This window comes from Sinocyclocheilus rhinocerous, unplaced genomic scaffold, assembly GCF_001515625.1.
Source record: "Sinocyclocheilus rhinocerous isolate Xijiao unplaced genomic scaffold, SAMN03320098_v1.1 scaffold677, whole genome shotgun sequence".
Classification (NCBI taxonomy): Eukaryota; Metazoa; Chordata; class Actinopteri; order Cypriniformes; family Cyprinidae; genus Sinocyclocheilus; species Sinocyclocheilus rhinocerous.
The window spans coordinates 1179015-1202033 of record NW_015633185.1 but is presented as its reverse complement, the minus strand read 5'-3'; the positions used below and the strand labels follow the sequence as shown (position 1 = coordinate 1202033).

The window sequence follows — 23019 nt, the reverse complement described above, 5'->3', positions numbered from 1 at the left end:
AAAACCAATGTTACACCGTGTCTACGGACGTGAGCGGCGCGGCGCAACAAATCCCGACAGAAAACTGCTGCCGGGTTCTATTTATGACGTGCTGACACAAATTTCAAATGGTTTTCAACGGTCGTTTGATCGCGTCCAGTGTAGTCAGACTTTAGCTGTTGTAGACACGGTGTTACTCACCTACTGAGAAGAAACATAGCAACCTCGGCGTCCGATCGCAGGCCTCCGCTCCTTGAGTTCTCTCCAGCGCTGGAAAGCTGATCCGATATTTTCACGGGTCCTACTTCTTGCCTTATCTTTCCGCAGACGTTTTCCTCTTTTGTTTTTTTATCCGCCATCTCTATCTTTCTGTCGCTCGGCTCAGCTAATGTCCGTCCCATGCACTGAATGCGTTCTCCTCCACATCACGAGTAGACACGCCCCTTATTGCTGATTGGCTACAAGTTTGTTTTGCGATTCGGCCCGAATCAGTTTTCTAAAGTGTTTTTGAAAAATCACTTACTCTGCCTTTAATGAAAGCTGAGGTTAATTATCCTGAACTGCAATGCACCAAAAGCACTCATCCACCAAAGGGTGACAGACACATTAATAACAGCCCTGTCTCACAATTTAAAAATTCGCCTCCTGCGATAGCTGGGACAGAAAGATTAGAAAAAGGTAATCTCAAGAGCTCAGGCTTGTAATTTAGGTCAAAAAAGATGCCCACAGAAAGCTAGAGTAAAGAATCAAAGTCTGGCATCTCCAATATTACGTACAACACCGCTGAAGCTCAGCGAGATCACCCAGAAAAAACACAAACTCTACTTGTGCAAGGTCGATAGCTCGTCCCACGGCAGAGAACTGTAGGGGCTGTCATCAGACTAATTAGCTGCTCAAAGGAGAACAGAGCGTTTCAGCTGCGACCTCCACACTTCACGTAACACTGCAAAATTCTAGACAAAGTGCTCTCCGACACGCAGCATGCACACATAGCCGGGGAGCGGGAGGAAGAGTGTGAACATCACCAATTTCCAGGACGGAATACTACACAGTAACGTGATCTATTCCACAATCCTACCCAGAGTGAGCACATACATCATGCTTGGTTGCAAAATTTAATATTACTACAAATTACAGATTTCACTTTTTTTTCTTCCAGACCTTCTTGACTCAGTTTATGCACCAAACAAGTATTCTAAATAAATGTTTGATCATGATTTAAAGAAAAACATCTGAGAAAACTAAGAAACACTAGCGTAGTTCTAGTGTTTTTATGTCCATGTTCCTTGAAAGGAAGAGGGGAAAAAAATCAAACAGGAACAATGTGAGGGCGAGCAGATGGCAATTTTAGGCACACTATCACTTTAAATTGGTTCTCTTAATTACAGATGAAATCAGGGGCCAGTTGCATAAGCTTAAGGGCCTTTCGCACCGCGGGAACCTTTGATGGAACCTTTCATAGTACCAGAACTAATTGTGGAACTACCCACTTTTTGGCGTTTTCGCACCGCCGGAACTGGGTGCGATTTTAGTACCGGACTGCCTTTTTCGAGAACCAAATCCATCCTCCTGTTGTTAATGTTGTTTTTCTTTGTTTCTGTTGTTGAACGCCGCGCACAAATGACGTCGCTGTCGACCGGCTTACGTCACTTCTTAGTACACACTCTTGGTGCGAATGCAACCCTTTAAATGGTACTGGGAAATAGTTCGCGCAAAATCGTCCCAGTACTTTAGTACTGTACATTTAGTTCTGGAACTAAAGCGGTGCGAAAGGCCCTTTAGCCACCATGTTAAGACCGTGTCTTAAGAACTAGTTTAACCAACTAGCAGTTGCCAAGGGGTAATCAGTCTTCCTTTTCCAATACAAATAAGAACAATCTACCTTTTCATAACTGAATTAAAAAAGTTATGACCAGTCTTGAAGAAAAAAATTAGATGACTAACTTTTTAAGACTAGTCTAAACAGTTTATGCAACCGGCCCCAGGTACTCCTGGGTGACTGTTCTGCTTGGTGGAAATCTTTTGGGTGACCTAAATTACAAGAGTAACACAAGGAGACAAGAAACTACTGATGATTCCCTGAAACAGTGCCTGGGAGAACAACAGACAGGAAACATATTGTATGGCATGCAACGACACATGAATGTAATCTGATGCTTATGACAAATTTAATAGAACAGCTCTCAGTGGACCTCAGTTCCAGAGCAATTGCATGACATAGCAACTAATGAGCGAAATAAATAATGCATTCACAACCTTAATACAGTACTGTTTTTAGATGCAGGAAGTCTATAAAAAGCATATGTTAATATCTAAGGCTTAATGTATTAAGCAGCCCAGTTCAGTTGGATCACAAAGGAGTACATTTCCAGAAGGGAATGAAGAGTGAAAACACTGAGTTCTTGACTTCAGGCCAGTCATAAAGTCACTCTCAAATCACTCTCATGCATTTTTAGGTGCCCTCAAGTGAAATTTTCTACACCTACTTCTGCAGAAAACCTCAGGTTAAGTTCTGTTTACGGGAGAAGAAAAACCTGATGCCCTATTTTGTGCAAGCTGTTCATTAAAGTCCATCTTTGAGCATTTCCCAGAGAACAAAACGCTCCATTATTCATCTGGGACGGAAAAAGAAAACTTGAATTATGAGAGCGGGCTAATCCTGACATGAGCTGATTATGCACATGGGTTGTCAGGTTGGCTCTTACCTGGAGGAAGGGTTTCTAGGCTGTGGGCTTTGTCATCAGCATTGCTGTGTGATTGAATTCTGTTTGAATTAATGCCAATCCAGTCATCCTGCCAAAAGAGAAGAACAGATCATGAGCAAAAAGGCATACTGCATGGGTTAAAATAGTAATTGAATATCAAATTAAAGAGTAACTAACAAGCAAATGGTTACGGCTGTAATAGTAAGTCATAATACTGCCTTTGGTACTGCAGTAAATCATTCATAGTACCCTGATCTGACATTTTTCTTCATCCAGAAGATATTTTTGCCAAATTAGTTCAAACCTAAAAACTCAAGATTACTTCAAATCAAATTTATTCTACATTGAATTCATCCAATTTTAAAATGAATAAAGGTAATTTCAGTCTAGTTGCTGTAGTAACCGCAGATCTCATAACCAGGAGCTTGTGCTGTTTATCTCTTTCTTCTCCTGGCGAGTTTGATCATATCCACTCATTTTCTTTTAAGGGAAATTCTAGCAGCAGATAATCAACTGAGGTGGGAAAAAAACTCATTACAATCATTTTAAAAACAGCTATAATCTGCTTTTAAAAGAACAAGCTAGATTGGCAAATACAGATGCCAATGATGGACAACTGTATTTTGTTTACTTTAACAACAAAATGAAATAACAGGAACTGTTTTATATGAACACATTCCTCATTAAAAATAGGCCCTAATTAATATTCACTATAGAACAGGGAAGTCAAAAATCAATGCTAAAAAGTAAAATATGAACTATTCAAAGTCTTTTCACAGCATTATCAGTACCAAACACCAGCTACAACAATTTAGTGCCCAAATGCAGTCACAACGTTCAAGAAAGATGAATGAAAATAACTGTTTGCCTATTATGAAAATTACGGTAATTTCAGTGACAAGCAGAAAACCTGAGGCCCTGTTTTGTGCAAACTGATTATTAAAGTCCATTTTGAGTGCTTTCTGATGATTTTTCCTTGAGCCTGCGAGTCTATAATCTGTAGACACAAAGTTATTATCATTTTCTGCCTTCACCACATTTTATTATTAGCAGCATGTAGCCAAACATGGAGGAGTGACACACATACATACACACACACACACACACACACGTGACCCTGGACCACAAAACCAGTCTTAAGTCGCTTGGGTATATTTTTAGCAATAGCCAAAAAAACATTGTATGGGTCAAAATTATCGATTTTTATTTTATGCCAAAAATCATTAGGATATTAAGTAAAGATCATGTTCCATGAAGATATTTTGTAAATTTCCTGCCGTAAATATATCAAAACTTAATTTTTGATTAGTAATATGTATAGCTAAGAACTTCATTTGAACAACTTTAAAGGCGATTTTCTCAGTATTTAGATTTTTTCAGTATCTCAGTTTCTCAGTATACTGTATGTATATATATATATATATATATATGGCTTTACTGTTATTATTTAATATTCTCGTATTTATACCTCTTATACAAGGAGTATGTTCACTTTCATTAGCATAGTTTATTGCTACAGCATCTAAATTGCTATCAAGAATCATGAAATTCCACTGCTACTGGTACCAACTACTGAAAGTTGGGTATTGTGAAAACCAAACAGACCATGAACGCAAGAAGAAATCCTGAGCAGACACAATTCCCACAAAACCAGGGCACACGAGCCAGCATAAAGATGGTGAAGATTACCCAGTCTACAGGAGGATCTGGAATCAACAAAACAGTCAGTTCATTTCAGCTCCCTTGATAACGAATGTCGGAAAACATGGGTATTCTGTCAATCGTGTCAAGGCCAAGCCCATAAGTAACAAACAACCACACAACAAAACCGAGCTAGTAATAATTCACACCCGACCCTCTGCCAAGGTTAGCAGTAAATAAATGTGCAGTCTGGAAAGGCAGGGCAGACTGGGCTAGCGGAGCCACTTCCAAAGCCCACTTGGACCAGCGTCTGGTTCACAAGCCCAGGAAAACATGACTCCGAGGATCAAAACCACAAATGTTCCACTGTGAAAAAAAATTATAATCATTTATGACTATTTTATACACAACTTATATATTAAGTGTTAGTGCCTCAAATGAAAATGTCAGCAAAAGGAGCTCAAAAGACCCTCATAAAAACAAAAGGAGATCAACTATTCAATGTCAAATTTGTTAGAGCCACTGACACGGATCAATGATTTTAATATAAAACAGGTAATATGTTAGAATTCCCACTGCTAAAATAACTCAAATCATCATGACACCTTTGCTGAATATTTAAGCAAAGCCAGAGTTTTCACTGATCCAGATTTTGTTTCATATAGGGAATTCTGGCTCTTGGGTCAGCAGGGCGAGGGAGCAGGTGTGAGAGAATGCAGAGAACAGAAGAGTGTCCAGCCAAGCTTCACAGAGTTTCCCTTCAGCAGCTGGTCTTCTTCTACGGCTCATGGCCTATTATGAGCTATTGGCAATGCCAGATAACCAAGTTTAGTGCTCAGAACAAATGAAATTTGCAATCTATGTCCATTCTGCTGATAGTCAATTAATAGTAAAATTGATTTTAATTGTGTCTGTTTAAAGAGGTTAATCACACAATCTTCCATTGATTATAATATAAGATAAACATTCCCTAAAATTGTTACACCTGAAGTAACATCAACTTGGATCTTTTCTACAGCATGGTAGAGGACAAGTCATTAAGTTTTTTTTCCATTTTTTCTGTAGTTTATACATACTCAAGAAAGATGAACCATTCAGTGTTACCAGTGTTACGTAAGATACTGTAAGAACAAAGAATATTTGACTTACCATTTTCCTGTATGGGGAAAAATAAGTATATCAATGACTATAAATTAAAAATAAGATGGTTGGCATTAAATTAGGCTCAATCAGCAACCATGTTCCCCATTCTTAATTTTTTTTATTCAATTTTTTTAAATTTATAATTTTATGTTGAGGTTTTGCTTAAATGTTATTGCTTTAAATCACCATTCAAAACACTGTTTAGAGAGAGCTTTTTGTAAAGGTTGCAAAATCGCAAACTAAATAATAAAGCACCTCCAAATATTTTAAAAGGTGACATATCATGAAAATCTGACTTTTCCAGGTTTTAAGTGCTATAATCAGGTCCCCGGTGCATCTACCAACCAAGGAAACGTGAAAAAGATTAACCCAGTAACTTTGTTTTGGTAAGCCTTTTTCTGCAAGCGTCTGAGAAAACGAGAATGCCAAAAATCATTAGGATATTAAGTAAAGATCATGTTCCATGAAGATATTTTGTAAATTTCCTGCCGTAAATATATCAAAACTTAATTTTTGATTAGTAATATGTATAGCTAAGAACTTCATTTGAACAACTTTAAAGGCGATTTTCTCAGTATTTAGATTTTTTCAGTATCTCAGTTTCTCAGTATACTGTATGTATATATATATATATATATATATGGCTTTACTGTTATTATTTAATATTCTCGTATTTATACCTCTTATACAAGGAGTATGTTCACTTTCATTAGCATAGTTTATTGCTACAGCATCTAAATTGCTATCAAGAATCATGAAATTCCACTGCTACTGGTACCAACTACTGAAAGTTGGGTATTGTGAAAACCAAACAGACCATGAACGCAAGAAGAAATCCTGAGCAGACACAATTCCCACAAAACCAGGGCACACGAGCCAGCATAAAGATGGTGAAGATTACCCAGTCTACAGGAGGATCTGGAATCAACAAAACAGTCAGTTCATTTCAGCTCCCTTGATAACGAATGTCGGAAAACATGGGTATTCTGTCAATCGTGTCAAGGCCAACCCCATAAGTAACAAACAACCACACAACAAAACCGAGCTAGTAATAATTCACACCCGACCCTCTGCCAAGGTTAGCAGTAAATAAATGTGCAGTCTGGAAAGGCAGGGCAGACTGGGCTAGCGGAGCCACTTCCAAAGCCCACTTGGACCAGCGTCTGGTTCACAAGCCCAGGAAAACATGACTCCGAGGATCAAAACCACAAATGTTCCACTGTGAAAAAAAATTATAATCATTTATGACTATTTTATACACAACTTATATATTAAGTGTTAGTGCCTCAAATGAAAATGTCAGCAAAAGGAGCTCAAAAGACCCTCATAAAAACAAAAGGAGATCAACTATTCAATGTCAAATTTGTTAGAGCCACTGACACGGATCAATGATTTTAATATAAAACAGGTAATATGTTAGAATTCCCACTGCTAAAATAACTCAAATCATCATGACACCTTTGCTGAATATTTAAGCAAAGCCAGAGTTTTCACTGATCCAGATTTTGTTTCATATAGGGAATTCTGGCTCTTGGGTCAGCAGGGCGAGGGAGCAGGTGTGAGAGAATGCAGAGAACAGAAGAGTGTCCAGCCAAGCTTCACAGAGTTTCCCTTCAGCAGCTGGTCTTCTTCTACGGCTCATGGCCTATTATGAGCTATTGGCAATGCCAGATAACCAAGTTTAGTGCTCAGAACAAATGAAATTTGCAATCTATGTCCATTCTGCTGATAGTCAATTAATAGTAAAATTGATTTTAATTGTGTCTGTTTAAAGAGGTTAATCACACAATCTTCCATTGATTATAATATAAGATAAACATTCCCTAAAATTGTTACACCTGAAGTAACATCAACTTGGATCTTTTCTACAGCATGGTAGAGGACAAGTCATTAAGTTTTTTTTCCATTTTTTCTGTAGTTTATACATACTCAAGAAAGATGAACCATTCAGTGTTACCAGTGTTACGTAAGATACTGTAAGAACAAAGAATATTTGACTTACCATTTTCCTGTATGGGGAAAAATAAGTATATCAATGACTATAAATTAAAAATAAGATGGTTGGCATTAAATTAGGCTCAATCAGCAACCATGTTCCCCATTCTTTATTCAATTTATTCAATTTTTTTAAATTTATAATTTTATGTTGAGGTTTTGCTTAAATGTTATTGCTTTATCAAAACACTCAAAACACTGTTTAGAGAGAGCTTTTTGTAAAGGTTGCAAAATCGCAAACTAAATAATAAAGCACCTCCAAATATTTTAAAAGGTGACATATCATGAAAATCTGACTTTTCCAGGTTTTAAGTGCTATAATCAGGTCCCCGGTGCATCTACCAACCAAGGAAACGTGAAAAAGATTAACCCAGTAACTTTGTTTTGGTAAGCCTTTTTCTGCAAGCGTCTGAGAAAACGAGAGCGTCTGATTTCGCTCCCTTGACGTGGCAAAGGGATCTCATTATAATATTACCGCCCCTTAATCTGTAAGTTTCCACCCAGGGCGCCGTCATTTGATTTCGCAAACGACAACGGTGTACCAGTTCTAATGCCATGCTGAAAGTTTGAGCAAAGCATGCTAACTGTTCTGTCTTTGTCTGCACAGACGAGCACAGAACACTATTTAGAGTCCCAGCCTCAGAGGAGACAACAGAGCAGTGGATTTATTGATTTATTTACTGTATATCACTGCTGCCACACAGATCTAAAATAAACATGCGATTTATTTCCCAGCTGTTTACCTTCACAGAAATAACCAACTGTTTTTGTAACTGTGAGCAGCAGCTCATTTGCATTTAAAGAGACAGGCCCGAAAAACAGCGTGTTTCTGCTTCCACTCAAAATAGGCATTTTCAAAATGATGTAATAATTGATCTGTGGAGTATTTTGAGCTGAGACTTCACAGACACATTCTGGGGACACCAGAGACTTATATTACATATTGTAAAAAGGGGCATAATATGTCTCCTTTAAATCAAAATTTTCTAAAGCACCTACTTTTCACAGATAAAAAAAATCATAAAATATTCATAAAATGTATGCAACCTTGAAATGTGAGAAACCCCATTCATGACAAGTGTCACTTCAGAGTTGCGAAACTGCAGAAAGATGATGTTCATTAAGCTCTTAATACTTCTTTGGTCAATTCACTGGTTGTCATATTTAAACTCCAATCTGCTATGATGACAAGGTCAATGCTATAAAGTAAATTCATGAACAGGAAGCATCATCAATCATTAAAACCTTATTAAAATACTTTAGGCAAAAATGAGGAGAGGGTGGCATGTCGGTGAGTAACATATTTTGCACAAGCGACCGCTGTCATCGTCAGCTGCCAGGAAGGAACGCGTAGAAGATGCAATTCACCTCAGCACTAAATAAAAGGACTATTTTATCCCTTCATTACTATGTGCTACAGGGTGGAACAAATGAGTTTCCACAGCGCTGTGTTACAACAGCAGCAGGGCACACACTTGCAATCCATGGTTGAGTGTCAAAACAAATCAAAAACATTTTTCATCACAGCTCAATGCACAACGTCATACGTTTTGACAAACCCATATGTGAGGGCTAAATATTCAATGCGGTAAAAACTGCTTCGAACCACAAATATTGCTTGACATTTCCTAAAATAATCTTGTTAAGTCTACTCCGTGCTGCCAAGACAGAAAGAGTGAAGCAATTAACAGACATCTTTCATTTATTTCAAAATGTAATATATTTAGCAAGGGAATCAGCACATTACTTCAACCACTGACTGTTGGGTGGGAAGCTTATTGACAGCACAGGTGAGGACAGCTTTAATGCACTACATTCTAGCAAATTGCTCCAAGCAGTTCTTTGATTCTCTACATTCGGGGGGGTTGTAATTAAAAAATTATTTAATAAAGACTAAAATTGAGGAAGGGTTTTGTAATTTGTCCACCATTTCAGAACTTCAGCTTCTTACGTTTTTAATAAGCTGTGTGGCATTTTATAATTGTCAGCCTACAAAATTAACCAAAATGAAAGCTGAGTTAATTAGCCATTTTATTTCCATGACATGAAAGGATTATTGGATTCGTACATAAATGCGTACAGAAAAATTAATAAACAAAATCTAGTTAAGTTGGTCAATTTGGAAAATTGGGCTAGCTTCAATTATTTTAATATAATTCAATCATACAAAATAACTGAATCTAGTACACATTTTCCAAATGCACTTAACTTGTTTTGTGGTATAAGCCAAGTCTGCTTCATTTCGACAAACTGCAGCACCAGAAGCAGAATCTTATGTTATACAAGTATTCTCATTTATTTTCTCCATATGTATTCCAGATGCAAAATTAAAATAACAATTAATCGAAATATTGTGGGGGCAAAAGTACAGGACTGACTGCTTCATGTCTTTTATTAGGGAAAGAACTACTCATCGCATGAAGACTCACAAAATTACTTCCCATATTTAATATACTGTATTTAAGAATCATACAGTGCCCCAAGAACTGAATCAGCAAATCAGTAGAGTACCATCTCATTGTGACTATATTTTATATTTAATTTGACTTAATGCAATAAAGTCTTTGAGCCAATGACAATGATCCCAGAGTTGAATATAAGAGACACATAAACACAGAGGGCCAGTTACTAAAAACAACAACCTGGTCTACATTACTGTTCAAAAGTTTTTTTTTTATGTTTTTGAAAAGTCTCTTCTGCTCACCTAGGCTGCATTTACTTGATAAAAATACAGAACAATAGTTACATTGTAAAATATTATTACAAATAAATTAACTTTTCTATTTGAATATATTTTAAAATGTCATTTATTTCTGTGAAGGCAAGCTGAATTTTCAGCAGTCATTACTCCAGTCTTCAGTGTCACATGATCCTTCAGAAATCATTCAAATAAGCCAATTTGGTGCTCAAGAAACATTTCTAGTGGTAAACAGTTTAAAAAACTTTTGTTGAAACCAAGATAGATTCTTTTTCTTTGATTAATAGAAAGTTCAAAAGATTATTTTAAATAGAAATATTATTGAATGGCTTACTGGCCCCTAACTTTCAAACAGTACAGTATTATATATCAGACCACACAAGCACTCTGGCTCCAACCAAATCTGGTACCTAACTGTACCTTAAAATACAAACTACGTCAATGACTCTTTGATGACTCAGTGAATTACATCACTCCTTTATGAAGCATGCATGTCTCGTCATCAGTTTCTAACCAAATGTTTCTTTTATCTTTAGGTGGACCTTCAAAGAAGACCAGAAGCTGTTCCTGTTCAACATGACTTATGCTTAAATCAGCAGTTTCTTTCGACACTTTTGAAGCTCTTATTGTACATACAAGAATTTTCCATTGTGCTAATATTGTACTGTTAGAATTGCATTCAGCAGCATATAATGGTGAGACCGCTGGTCCTGTGTTTGTACACTGCTCTTACTTGGCTAATTACGTAACGTTTGTACTAGCTCCTAAAAAAAGCTCTCAATTTTTTATCTTGAAACCATCACAGAACTCAAAGCATTTTGGATATTGCTATTACACAAGATAATAATAGTTCAACAGATGTTTATTAATGACTAAGCCTCAGTCGCAGAGTTTTGCATCATGCCAAGACAGACACAGTGATGGGGCGTATGATGGAGATTGACAAAGTAAAAACAGACTTATTTTCTTTCCTTTTCAGGTAATAAGGCTTGGGCTGCTTCGTCTGCATAGACTGTAACGTTTTATGCTAGATCTTTGGATCAGAATTTGAAACTCTAGCTCCCAAAATTTGCATCATTGGCATGAGTCACGCTTTCGTGTTTGCTGAAGCCAACCCATACTCTTCGCATGCTGGCTGAAAAGTTGGCTGGGAGCTCTAATGATTACATTGTGCTGGATTTACAACATTAGACTAGGTGTGGCGAACCTAAAGACAATAAAACAAAGAGTCCTAAGAGGACAGTGCAACTCCTCCAGCTTACACTCTGAAATATGCAATAACACATTATAAGCTGAGACATAGCTGGAACAAAGGCAACTGAAACAGTCAAGCATGTGCTGAAAGCTTCAGTCAACAACTGCTCTGCTAGAGCAGAAAGAGAAATTAGATTTACAGTTATTTATAGGGATATGAAAAAATACACTTTTTTGTTTGCGTCAATGATGTGACACTATTTATTTATCCAGATCTTTTTTTTTTAACTAAAATAAACATTCAAAACATTTATTTTATATGTGAAATAACTTTAATTTTTATTTTAACTTTGGGGGGGTGGGGTATAAAGTAAAAAATTTCTAATTTTCTAGAAAAAAAATAAAGAAAGAGATTGTTGTTCACAGTATATCATAATCTTTTATTACTATTTATTAGAAGGAAAAAAAAACACTTTATCAAACAGCATGACTGCTTAATATTTGAAAAACTTTTGTCCCCCAAAAGACATGTGATGCAAATCAACAACATGCAGAAAAAAACAAACAAAACAGGAAATTAGATCATAGAGGGAGGACAGATGCAGACCCCCATGGTCAATAAATCTCTTATAATATCAGATTTGATCTTTTTATCAAAAGCCTAGGTTAGTTCAGACTGTAAAGTGTTATGACTTCCGAAAATCTATATATGAATTAATATATATTATATATTAAAAATGTATATATTTTAAATGTATTTATTAATTTATCAATTAAATGTATTTATTAAAAAAAACTTTTAGCTTGAAAAAATATATTTATAAACATTTTGAAAATGAATAGTGTGTACACTCATAATCAAGGTATAAAGAAAATTATATATAATAGCAACAATTCTAACTTGTCACATGTGTTTTAAACTAGATTTTTCTTTACCATAGACACTCTTATGTGTCACTGACCTTTATGTCTTCTCTATTCCACTTTGGTCTTCAGCAAGCCCTAAATAATTGGTGCGGTTTCTGGTTCTGTATGTATACTAATAAAAGAATCTCCGCTCACTTCAGAAAAATAAAGTAAATAATATAAAACATTTCACTAATCTACTAGTTGGTTGTTGGATGACTGGTCAACCATCGAGACCCCATTCCTAATTAGCAGGATAAGTGAGCTACAGCTCACATGTTAAGCAAAGGTAAATGACCTTGCATTCTCGCTACTTGGTAACACTGACAGAATGAGGAAAAACCATTAGCATGCTGCCCAGGGCTGGTATAACTAATGAAGAGCACCTGGCCAGAGCAAAGAGGCTTTGAAGAGCCAAAACCTCTGTTCTCCCACCCACAGACAGCTCGCTAATCAAGCCCAGCATCACAGAATTACTGCAATTACCTGCCAAGAGATCAACCACGGCACCCTGCGTGCACTGACAGCCCATGGCCACAGCCTCATTCCCATCATCCCACTGCAGGAGAACCACTTAGAACCTGTGAGTCGATTTGACCAAGACCTTTCAGGTTAGTGTGGCTGAATGAACGCTAATTTTCCAAACTCAGAGTCTCCAAGAACACAAGACCCCAATTAAGTAGCTAAAATGCCAGTGCTGATGACGGTTTGCACAGAGAAATTCAGAGCTGCTCTGTTTGAAGACTGTGAAGAGAAATTGAAGTGCTGAAGAGGGAGAGCATCGCCAAATCTTACTCAGAGAGAAAATCGTCTCCACGGTGGTACAATTAAGTGTCCTTCCGGAATCTTTACCAACTCAAGCCAGAATTTGACAAGACTCACAGCATTAAATTATTCAAAGTTGCATGCATACCAGTGCAAGCCCATGAATAAAGATGTGGCCGCTAACACAAACACTACTGGTTTAATAATAAGGGAGCTGAAGTGGTCAGGTCAAGAGTTACAAATTTTACTTTTTGCTTTTTCCACTAGCCCCAATACAAAACAACAACGACACGACACATTTAATATTTAATAGAAATAAAAATATTTGTAAAATTTATTTTTATGTGCCAGAAAAAAAGTTTTATTTATTTAATTAAAAATATAGATTTTAATACAGAAAATGCACTGTAAAAAAACTACAATAAAAATGGCCAAATTATGACAGCAATTTGTGCTTTCAATTAAAACCATAATATAATGTAGAAAACAATGCAAAACAATTTTGGGCAATAATTTAAGGTAAGCAACTGCTGTTAATTTACAGCCCGTTTTCAACACTAATCTACTGTATTTTTGTTTTATGGTTTTGTACATTAGTACGCAATGCATTGTGGGCTGTCCATTTGAAGCCAATGGTGCTGAACATTTCACAGGAGTTTGAGTACGAGTAAGTCTTCACTTATCCTTCTTTGCGGCGCTCATGACAGGAATATATGTGGAAAATTAATCAAAGCAGAGAGGAGAGGGAACTTTGAAACTGACTGCAGCGAGGAGTGCGCTCTTTTAAAACTTTTAAATTTCCAAACTATTTTAGGGTTCCTTTTTTCCTTTTTTAAGAGCGTATAGTAAATTGAAATAAATCACAGAAATGTACTGTATGTATTTTTTTTACAATAAATGGCTGTAAATTAATGTCACAGTATTAATACCGTAGAATTACAGTATATTGCTGGCGTCTCTGCTGCCAGTATTTTATTGGAAAATACTGGATTTCGTTTTTACGGTAATACACTGTAAAGCAATTTCACAATAATCATACCATAGAATTACAGTAGATTACTGGCGTCTCTGCTGCCAGTATTTTACCAAGAACTTTTTTTTTTTTTTTACAGTATTTACAATAATAGAATACACAATAAATTATATACATTTCAAATTAGTTACAGTTCTGTCGACTGGCACTGGATCATAGTTATTGTCACATATCACAGTTGTGCCATTGAACAAAGCTGTTAACTTCAGGTTCCTGAGGGGTGGGTGGGGGGCATCTCAGCAAGAGGTCTACTTTAAATTGCTTTGGATGAAAAGAAACTGCTAAATGGCAACATCCTGCTCATTTATAGCGTTGGTTTAGGTTCTCTCTAAAGGGCATCTCTGCAATCCAAGCAAATATGCAGCTAAAAAATTAATTAATTGATATAGTTACACTGTTGCATTGAATATGATTTAGTAGTTATACACTAAAAGCTAAAGGAAAACACAAATGCTAATCAAAGCGTCACCACTAACAAAAAACAAAAACTTACATACAAGTTGGTTATTGGAGAACTAATTGACCATCACAACCCATCCCTAATCCAAAACAAACAAATAAGCACAAGAACTTATGTATGCCAATGTGTGCCAACATGATCTTTTCTATTAGAGAAACGATCACTTCTGTTCTGCTACACTTGAATTACAGAAACATGCTACAATCAAGCTGCCAGTGACTGTCAGCCTGAATTTGTTTCTGATGCATCAGCATTGGGCAGAGCTCAGTGGAAAGCCACTGACAGCAGCGCCTCTCTATTATAAGGCTGTAAAAATGGGCATGCTTTAAAACGCAGTGCTTTCATACATTTAGCCAACACAAAACAGATGCATGCATGCAAAGGCATTTTCTTAACTAGCATTGAACAAAAACACAAGGAATCTATCTCTCATGGAAACAGAAACCTCAAGACGACAAACAAAATAAGAGCAACAATCATCTAGAAGCCTGTTCTGTGGACAAAATAAATCACTTGTGTCAAACACAAAGGAAAGTGGGATAAGATACACACACACTAAATGAAAAATTTGATGACATGTTGAAGATGATGATAGGCCTTTACCTTTAGCTGACTGTGGGTGAAGGTGATGCACCAATGGTGTTATGACCAAACTGTTATTATAGTCACTACTGAAGTAGTTCAGAATCATTAAAATGTAATTGCTGGCTATATCCTCCACAAAACCCTGCAGTCAGACACAGTCACATTTTGCCATAATGGACTGCAACCAATAACTGAACTATTGCCGCCAGCAAACACATGAGAACTGAGCGAAAAGATCAAGATTTACAGTGAAAAGCAACTCAGAGGAAAAAGTACCACAGGCTGTTGAAAACAAGGACATATTTGTTGCAAACAGCAATGATAAAAAAAAAAGTATCTCGTTTAGCAAAAAATCATTAGCTAACTTTATTTAGCAATAATCAAGTATGAAACATACTAATTCACATAGAATCACTTCTCATATCAAATCCTGTCCCATTTAGAGACACCTTTAATTCACTACAAATTACCCTTTAATTTTAGCAGAAAATGATATATCTTCTAGCAATTAAATAATTATTGATACATCAAACACAGACAAATAGTAAAAACGTAAAAAGAAACATAAATAGCATGTGTTATGAAACTGAAACAGGCAATAGAGATATTTGCTACTGCTATATCTTCTGAAGGAAGCATAATCCTGGTTTTGCAAATGCTTCATTTCCTAAATTTCTCCATACTCCAATTCTTAGAAGTGTTTATTTTTGTTCTTTCTAATCAATGACTTGGGGTAATGTACCGTCGGAATTCATTAATTTACATAGAACTTGGAATCATACCATAAAATGTTTGTTTATTTTGAGGTTTTGTGAAAACATTGCACAGGGATAGAATTACAGGAATAATATATGAATGAATTTACAAATACAGTGAGTATAGAAAAGAACGACCCCCCTTTAAAATAATCAAATTTTGTTGCTTTGCAGCCTGAAATGAAGACAGACACAATTTTTTGTTTTATCCAGCTGTATTTACTCAGTGCAACTTATAACATCCAAGTGAAAGATAACACCAACATGTCAGAAAAAACACTAACACAATAGAGTGTCTATTTACACTAAGTGCAAATATCCCGCCTTGTTGGCAGAGGCTATTTACACTAGCTCCACCCACAAATGTGTGATAGGGATGGTCAACAATATAAAAGACGGCAGACAATCGTCAGCTTCAGTGGTGTAGATGGTAAAGCGTGTTTCGTAGTCTTTTTGACGCGATCGACCCGGGTTCGCATCCCACAAAGCCATTTGACTTTCAACTGTGATCAGCTGTGGTCATTATGATTAGCTCAACATGAAAAGAGCTTTTACTGGAGCATTTGATCCTTGATCTGAAGCAAACAATCAACTATGGGTGGCAAGGCACTGTCAAAAGATCTCCGGGATAAAGTTGTGGACAGGCACAAGTCAGGAGATTGATTCAAAAAAGGCTTTATCAATGCCTAGAAGCACAGTGAAGTCTATTATTAAGAAGTGGAAGGTATTTGGTACAACACAGACCCTCCCTGGATCAGGATGTCGCTCCAAACTGGATGAAAGAGTCAGGAGGTTTCAGAGAGGCAACCAAGAGGCCTACAGCAACTCTGAAGCAGTTGCAGGATTTTATGACAAAGAGTGGTCATTGTGTGCATGTGACAACAATATCACAAATTCTCCACAAATGTGGCTTGCATGGGAGGGTTGCGAGAAAAAAGCCATTTCTCAAGAAAGGCCACATGCAGTCACGGCTGAGCTTTGCCAAAATGAAGATTCTTTAGCAGATGAGACCATTATGGGAGTGTTTCTCTGCAGCAGGGACTAGAGCACTGAAGAAGGTTTACCTTCCAACATGACAATGACCCAAACCACACAGAAAAACTGACCACACAGTGATTTTAAGGAGAAAAAGGTGAATGTCCTTGCATGGCCTAGTCCGAGCCCAGACTTAAACCCCACTGAAAATCTGTGGAATGACTTTAAGACTGCAATGTCACCATCAAATTTAACTGAACTTGAGCAGTTCTGCAAAGAAGAGTGGGCAAATACTGATGTGCAAAGTTAGTAGGGACATATCCCAACAGACTAAAGGCTGTAATTAAAGAAAAAGGTGGTTCAACAAAATACTGACACAAGGGGGTGATCCTTTTCCAGTGATTCTGTTTTTTTAAATATTTTTTCTGACATGTTGTGTTATTTCTTTCACTTGCATGTTGTAAGTGGCACTGAGTAAATACAGATGGATAAAACAAATACTGTGTCCGTCATCATTTCAGGCTGCAAAGCAACAAAATGTGATTTTAAAGGGGGTGATTCTTTTCTATACCCACTGTATTTCTCTTTTGGGCTCACTTTAGCCCCCTTTCTACATGCACTGTTTTTGGAAGCCCAACTGACCCAACTTTGACACATCATCTAAACACACTTTCACAAGGGCTGACCAGCAATGACCAAAAATATTTGCTATAAAAAGGTATAGTTCACCCAAAAGTGAAAATTCTGTCATCATCGGAACAAGTGGAGGGTAGGTAAATGTCAGAGATTTCACCTGATCACCCTACATTCACAAACAGTGCATGTTAGTGTGAGGCATTTTTATTTGAAGAGCCCACAGTAATGGAATTTGCTTAAAATAACTTATTAGAACATCAATATGTGATTTAAAGTGTGCATTAAAGCGCAGTTATCACGAATAATCACAATACGATCAATCAGTTGTGATCAGCCCTAACAATGGCAAATCTTATTACCTTTCTGTCTCTCTAATACCCTAAACGGAGCAAAACACTAGAGATTATTGAAAGCCACGTCCAGTGCGCATAAATGTAATGAAATCCAATCAGATATTTATTACAGCATTTACGTTTCAGTAATTCAGTCTCTTCTAATGGTGAATGAAACAGCCATGACTCCTCAGGGTCTTCTGCAAGCAGAGGAGGCTGTAACCATGGTTACCAAGGCCTGGACTAAAGACATTCTCCACGAAAGCATCTACACAGCGTTATTCCACCAGACTACCCACTGTTTCCAATTTCCCAATAAAAAGAAGAAAAAAAAAAGATTTTAAATTTCAACTGCTATTCTCCTTTTGGCTGGAATGACAAGACGCTGAAGGACATGTCGGGAGTTTTAAGCAAACACAAGCTGCCGTGGTACTTTGTGTGTGAGTAAATTTACAGGCTTTTCTCCAGTCCTTGAGTCAGTTAACACTTGCTTCGAAGCCAGTGATCTCAGTGTTTTAACATAACATATTGTACCAGAAGGCTGAAGTTCTTCAGCCTGGCAAATAAAAAATAAAGCAGTAGTTTATTATAATTTCTAAACCAAATGGCTTCATTTCAATGAAAGCCCAGCACCAATTTCACCTTCTGGAATATGATACAGCTCTGGATATGATTAAACAACCAAAACATGGTTACACATTAGGCTACTGTCTGTGCGCGACACCTGTGAACAGAGGTCATCGGATCTGTTAAAACCAGCCAATGGACTGTTTGATCAACGAGTGCATCCTTATGTCTGTCGTTACCATCTATGTTCCAAAGCCATCAGACGAATCAAGTTTGCATCAATGATCATTATTATTCGCGCAAAAGTATGTTCTCAGAACATGAGTTTTGCTATTTGGAACACAATTTAAAGCAGAATTGTAAACCGCCAAGCAATCCTCGCGGTGATTAAAACATTAAAACACAGCATACCACAGGAAAATTGTTCAAAAGCAGCACACCCCCTGCAAATATTTCTGTTTAAATTCATATAAAAATGTTGTAAAACGTAACGTAAAACAAATGATTACTTTTCGTTAAAATCTTTATTAATGCCAAAAATGCTTACATGTATGTGTCTTTTTGTTCTCTCGGGCAGCCATGTTGCCCCTGAAGCCGGTTTACGCTGAGATAATTCATACCCCTTCGTTTGAAGTGTGGTCCCGAAAAATCTTCGTTTGAAGGGCTGTCTGGCCCTAGGGGGAAGGGGAAGGGCTAAGGGATAGAATTGGGATTGGGCCTTAATCTAAAATGTGTATGTCAAATGTAAAAATAATTTTGTTTGCTTCGTTATTTCGCTCACTCCAGTAAAAGAGTGTGTAAGCATGGTCTAGAGTGTCCGTATGGTGCGCACATATTTACGCCTAGTTTATTTTTTATAAATCCAGATACGTGCGTGGAAAACAGCGTACGCACATTTCTATGCCCATTTTGTGCATACACAATGTTTATACATGAGGCCCCAGGTACTTGGAATGAACTAACATTTTTTTTTATGCAACAGTTTTAGTTTAATAGTTTCAGTGGAACATGGGGAGATTTTTAATGAGAAAAGAGCCTTAAAGTTAAAACAAACCCCTCATGATCAGATTAGATTCTTTTCCAACACTTAGCTTGCTAGTAAGGGCAGGTGGGTCGTTTTTCACGAACATAACTCTATATTGTGAGCAAAATAGCAGGCCATGTCAAACAACAGCTATGATAAATCCCTTAATAGCACGTTTTATATTGTGCCTGTAACATGGAATGTGCTTTGCCCACAAAAAGACCTTCGGCAGTGAAACGAGAGCCGCTGTTCTTCAGCAGATGTTGCTGTAAGATGCCACTGTAGTGTTGACAAGAACCAAAACTGGACAAACTGAGAATACAAATGTTCTGGAGTCTGTTTTCTTATTCTCTCCTGCTCTGTTCTGAATTGTGGGGGAGGAAACATGAGAAATATGCCGGGCATTTTTTCCCCCCCTGTCCTTTATGTTTGTTCCTTGTCAGATTGTACGATATAACACCAGTGAGATCTCAGGTAAACTTTAAGGCAAACTGTGCAATATCAACAGTCTATTATATCAGACTGTATCATATATCATACTTTGGTCACGACTGACAGCATTTTTTTTTACATCAATCGTATCACATTCTGACATCCTCATTGACTCACGAAATTGAAATAGTACCGCATAATCCAAAGCAAACTCTTGAAAGAAATAAAAAAGAAAGGGGGATCTAAAGCAATTATTTTTTTATTTTTAACTAATAGGTATCACCATACTTCCTCTGTTAATAACTTGCATTAACAAGTGCAAAGTTGTTTTGTATTATGATTTTCTGAAATTATATATTAAATATGCAAATTATCTAATCAAATATGCACTAGTTTGCGTACATTTTCAGAACGGAAATCTAAACATTAGATAAAGTCAGGTTCAAAATTCTTGCTTTGTGTTTACATATTAGTTAAAGGTTTTTACAGTGGGGATTTTGAATATTTCTTTTCATCACTTAAATCAAAAATACTGTCAACAGCCATGAGAAAAAAAAATTACCATGTTTTTAGGAATACAGTGTTATACAAATAAGGCGAATGATACATGAACAAACCCCTCTGAAAAAAAAACTTTCAGAATATAAACGGGAAAGTTTGGTGAATACTACTGAAGTGGAGATTCCTGGCTTAGTACATGAGAAAAAAATCTCATTTTAAGAAAACCGCCTTTGAAAAATATGTACTGTAATCGAAATCCACAGGCAAAATCGATAGTGTAATAAAACATTATATTGACAAACATTGCATTATATTTGGTTATATGATGCCACACTAATCGTTCAAAGACAGCAGATTTTGCCCTACGATGAAAGAAATCTCACCTAATTTCATCAAAAATCATGCAGTGTGCATCCAGCTTTGAACTGACTAACAGGCACAGCTGACGGTTTGAGGGCAAAACCTGTGCAGAACAAACTGCGAGAAGTCACGCTCGAAAACGAATAGATATCACCATACTTTCCCTGTTAATAACTTACATTAACAAGGGCAAAATTATGGATTTTCTGAAATTATGTGTTTAAATATGCAAATTATCTAATTAATATACACTCATTTGCATACATGTCCAGAACGGAAATCTGAACTTTGGATAAAGCCAAGTTCAAGCTATTCTTGCATTCTGTTGACATATTAGGTAAATGTTTTTACAGTGGTGATTTTGAATATTTCTTTTCATCACTCTAAACAGCCATGAGAGAAAAAAAAAATCACGTTTTTAGGAATACAAATAAGGTGAATGATACATGAACAAAGCCCTCAGTAAAAACCTTCAGAATATAGATAGGAATAAAACTGAAAAGTCTGGTATATGTAAGCATGACTGCAGAGGAGTTTTTTGGCTCAGTACATGAGGAAAAAAAATTAAGAAAACTGCTTTTGAAAGATATGTACTGTAATCGAAATCTACCGACACATCAATAAAGTGCAATTAAATAAACACTTAAATGTGTATTTTGGATGTTTTCATTGTGGAAGTAAAATGGGACAAATCTCAAAATTTACCAATGCATGAAAAAAACAATGGTGTCTTGCCTTAGAAAAGTTATTTTGATTATATGATGTCACACTAATCATTCAAAGACAGATTTTGCCCTACGATAAAAGAAATCTCTCCTAATTTGATCAAAAATCATGCAGTGTGCATCCGGCTTGGGACTGACTAACAGGCACAGCTGACGGTTCGAGGGCAAAACCTGTGCAGAACAAACTGTGAGAAGTCACGCTCGAGTGCAAGCAGAGCTAAGGACATTCAATGAGACAATTGTGTAGCCTTGAGCCCTCCACTGTGTTTGTCCACTGTCCAGGTCTCTGAGGTGTGAGAGGAACTGGAGGTCTGACATGCACTGCCCCAAGCTGGCACAATCAGGTCACTGGCAAAGAAAAAACAACACACACACACACACTCAACAGCAAGGTCTGAAAAATACTGGGAATTACGTGAAACTCCAGACTTTGTAGATAGTCTACCTTATCCTTTAAAGAAAATACTAGTTCTTCTTTGACATTCTTGTAGCTTATGAATCTCATTGCATTTATTTTCTCATGAGTTTAATAGATCGGCAAAAATGACAAGTGTTTATATGGTGCTCACAAACTATTTAAGCAAAACACACTGAAATCTTTGCTCATTATGCAGATTTTGCTCTATATGTTAATAGCTTTCTTTACCAGTGTTTGACAGTGAATGCATGTCTTGTGCACGTATAATAAACTTGTACTTTAAGGCCAAAATCATTAAAAAAAACTAAATTATTTTTATTATAGAGCCTGTCGATTAACTTGCAGCCCTACTTCCAAAATTCCCTAACTGATTTCTCTTATCCCTATGCCAGGGAGTTGATGTTGGAGTTTTGTATTCATGAAAAGAGCTGGGTGCACACACAGAGAAAATTACATGTAGCTCACTCTCATCCCAGGGAGAATTCAGAGAAACTGAGGGACTAGGTACAAGCACTCATGAGTTTGCAACTCAAGCCTCAACTGCTGACTGAAAGCTCAGAGGCCAGCTGATCATAATTACAGTTCTTGAAATGAAATCCAAGGACAGGCCAGACCACAAATTGACCACTCCAAAGTTCCCACAGTGCTTCTGAATCTGTCGTGACACTGCTGTGAGCACTGTAATAACAGTAATAAAATAAGAGAAAATAAATAAATGACAAGCAATTGCACAAATATGATTAATCGGTTTGACAGCAGGTACATAAATACTACAGAAATTGACTAATCTATTAAACTGTAAAGTAGTGGTCGACCGATATATCTCCAAGGCCGATATATCGGCCGATATTTGGCATTTTTCAAATATCGGCATTGGCCGATAAGTTTTTCTGTTTGGCCGATGTGTCCGTGGCGGGACTTTTATTTTGATGGTGCGCCGGACATTTATTTTGACGGCGCTGAGAATGGCAGCGCCTGAACACACAGTGCTCACATTATGCCTCTTGTTCGCTGTCGTCGTTAACAGTTCTGTCCACGGACAGAAGTCTGTCTAATAATCAGATAGAACCTTTAAACAAAGGAATTAAAATGTATACAAAAAAGTATTATAACGGTTGTTTATATATCGTTAGTAATAGAAAGGCAAACATTATAATACTTTCTCGTTTGCCGTCAGCATTCAGCAAATA

The 23019-nt window shown here is 36.8% G+C and overlaps 1 protein-coding gene across 2 annotated transcripts in view; it reads right to left on the bottom strand.

Annotated features, from left to right (window-relative positions):
- Positions 1-23019, bottom strand: part of LOC107743534 (polypeptide N-acetylgalactosaminyltransferase 2-like) — a 76289-nt gene that overhangs the window by 32902 nt on the left and 20368 nt on the right. For both annotated transcript variants that reach the window (XM_016556802.1, XM_016556803.1), the window contains exon 2: positions 2685-2772. In XM_016556802.1, coding sequence (XP_016412288.1) covers positions 2685-2772 — 88 coding nt within the window. The remainder of the gene's footprint in view (positions 1-2684; positions 2773-23019) is intronic.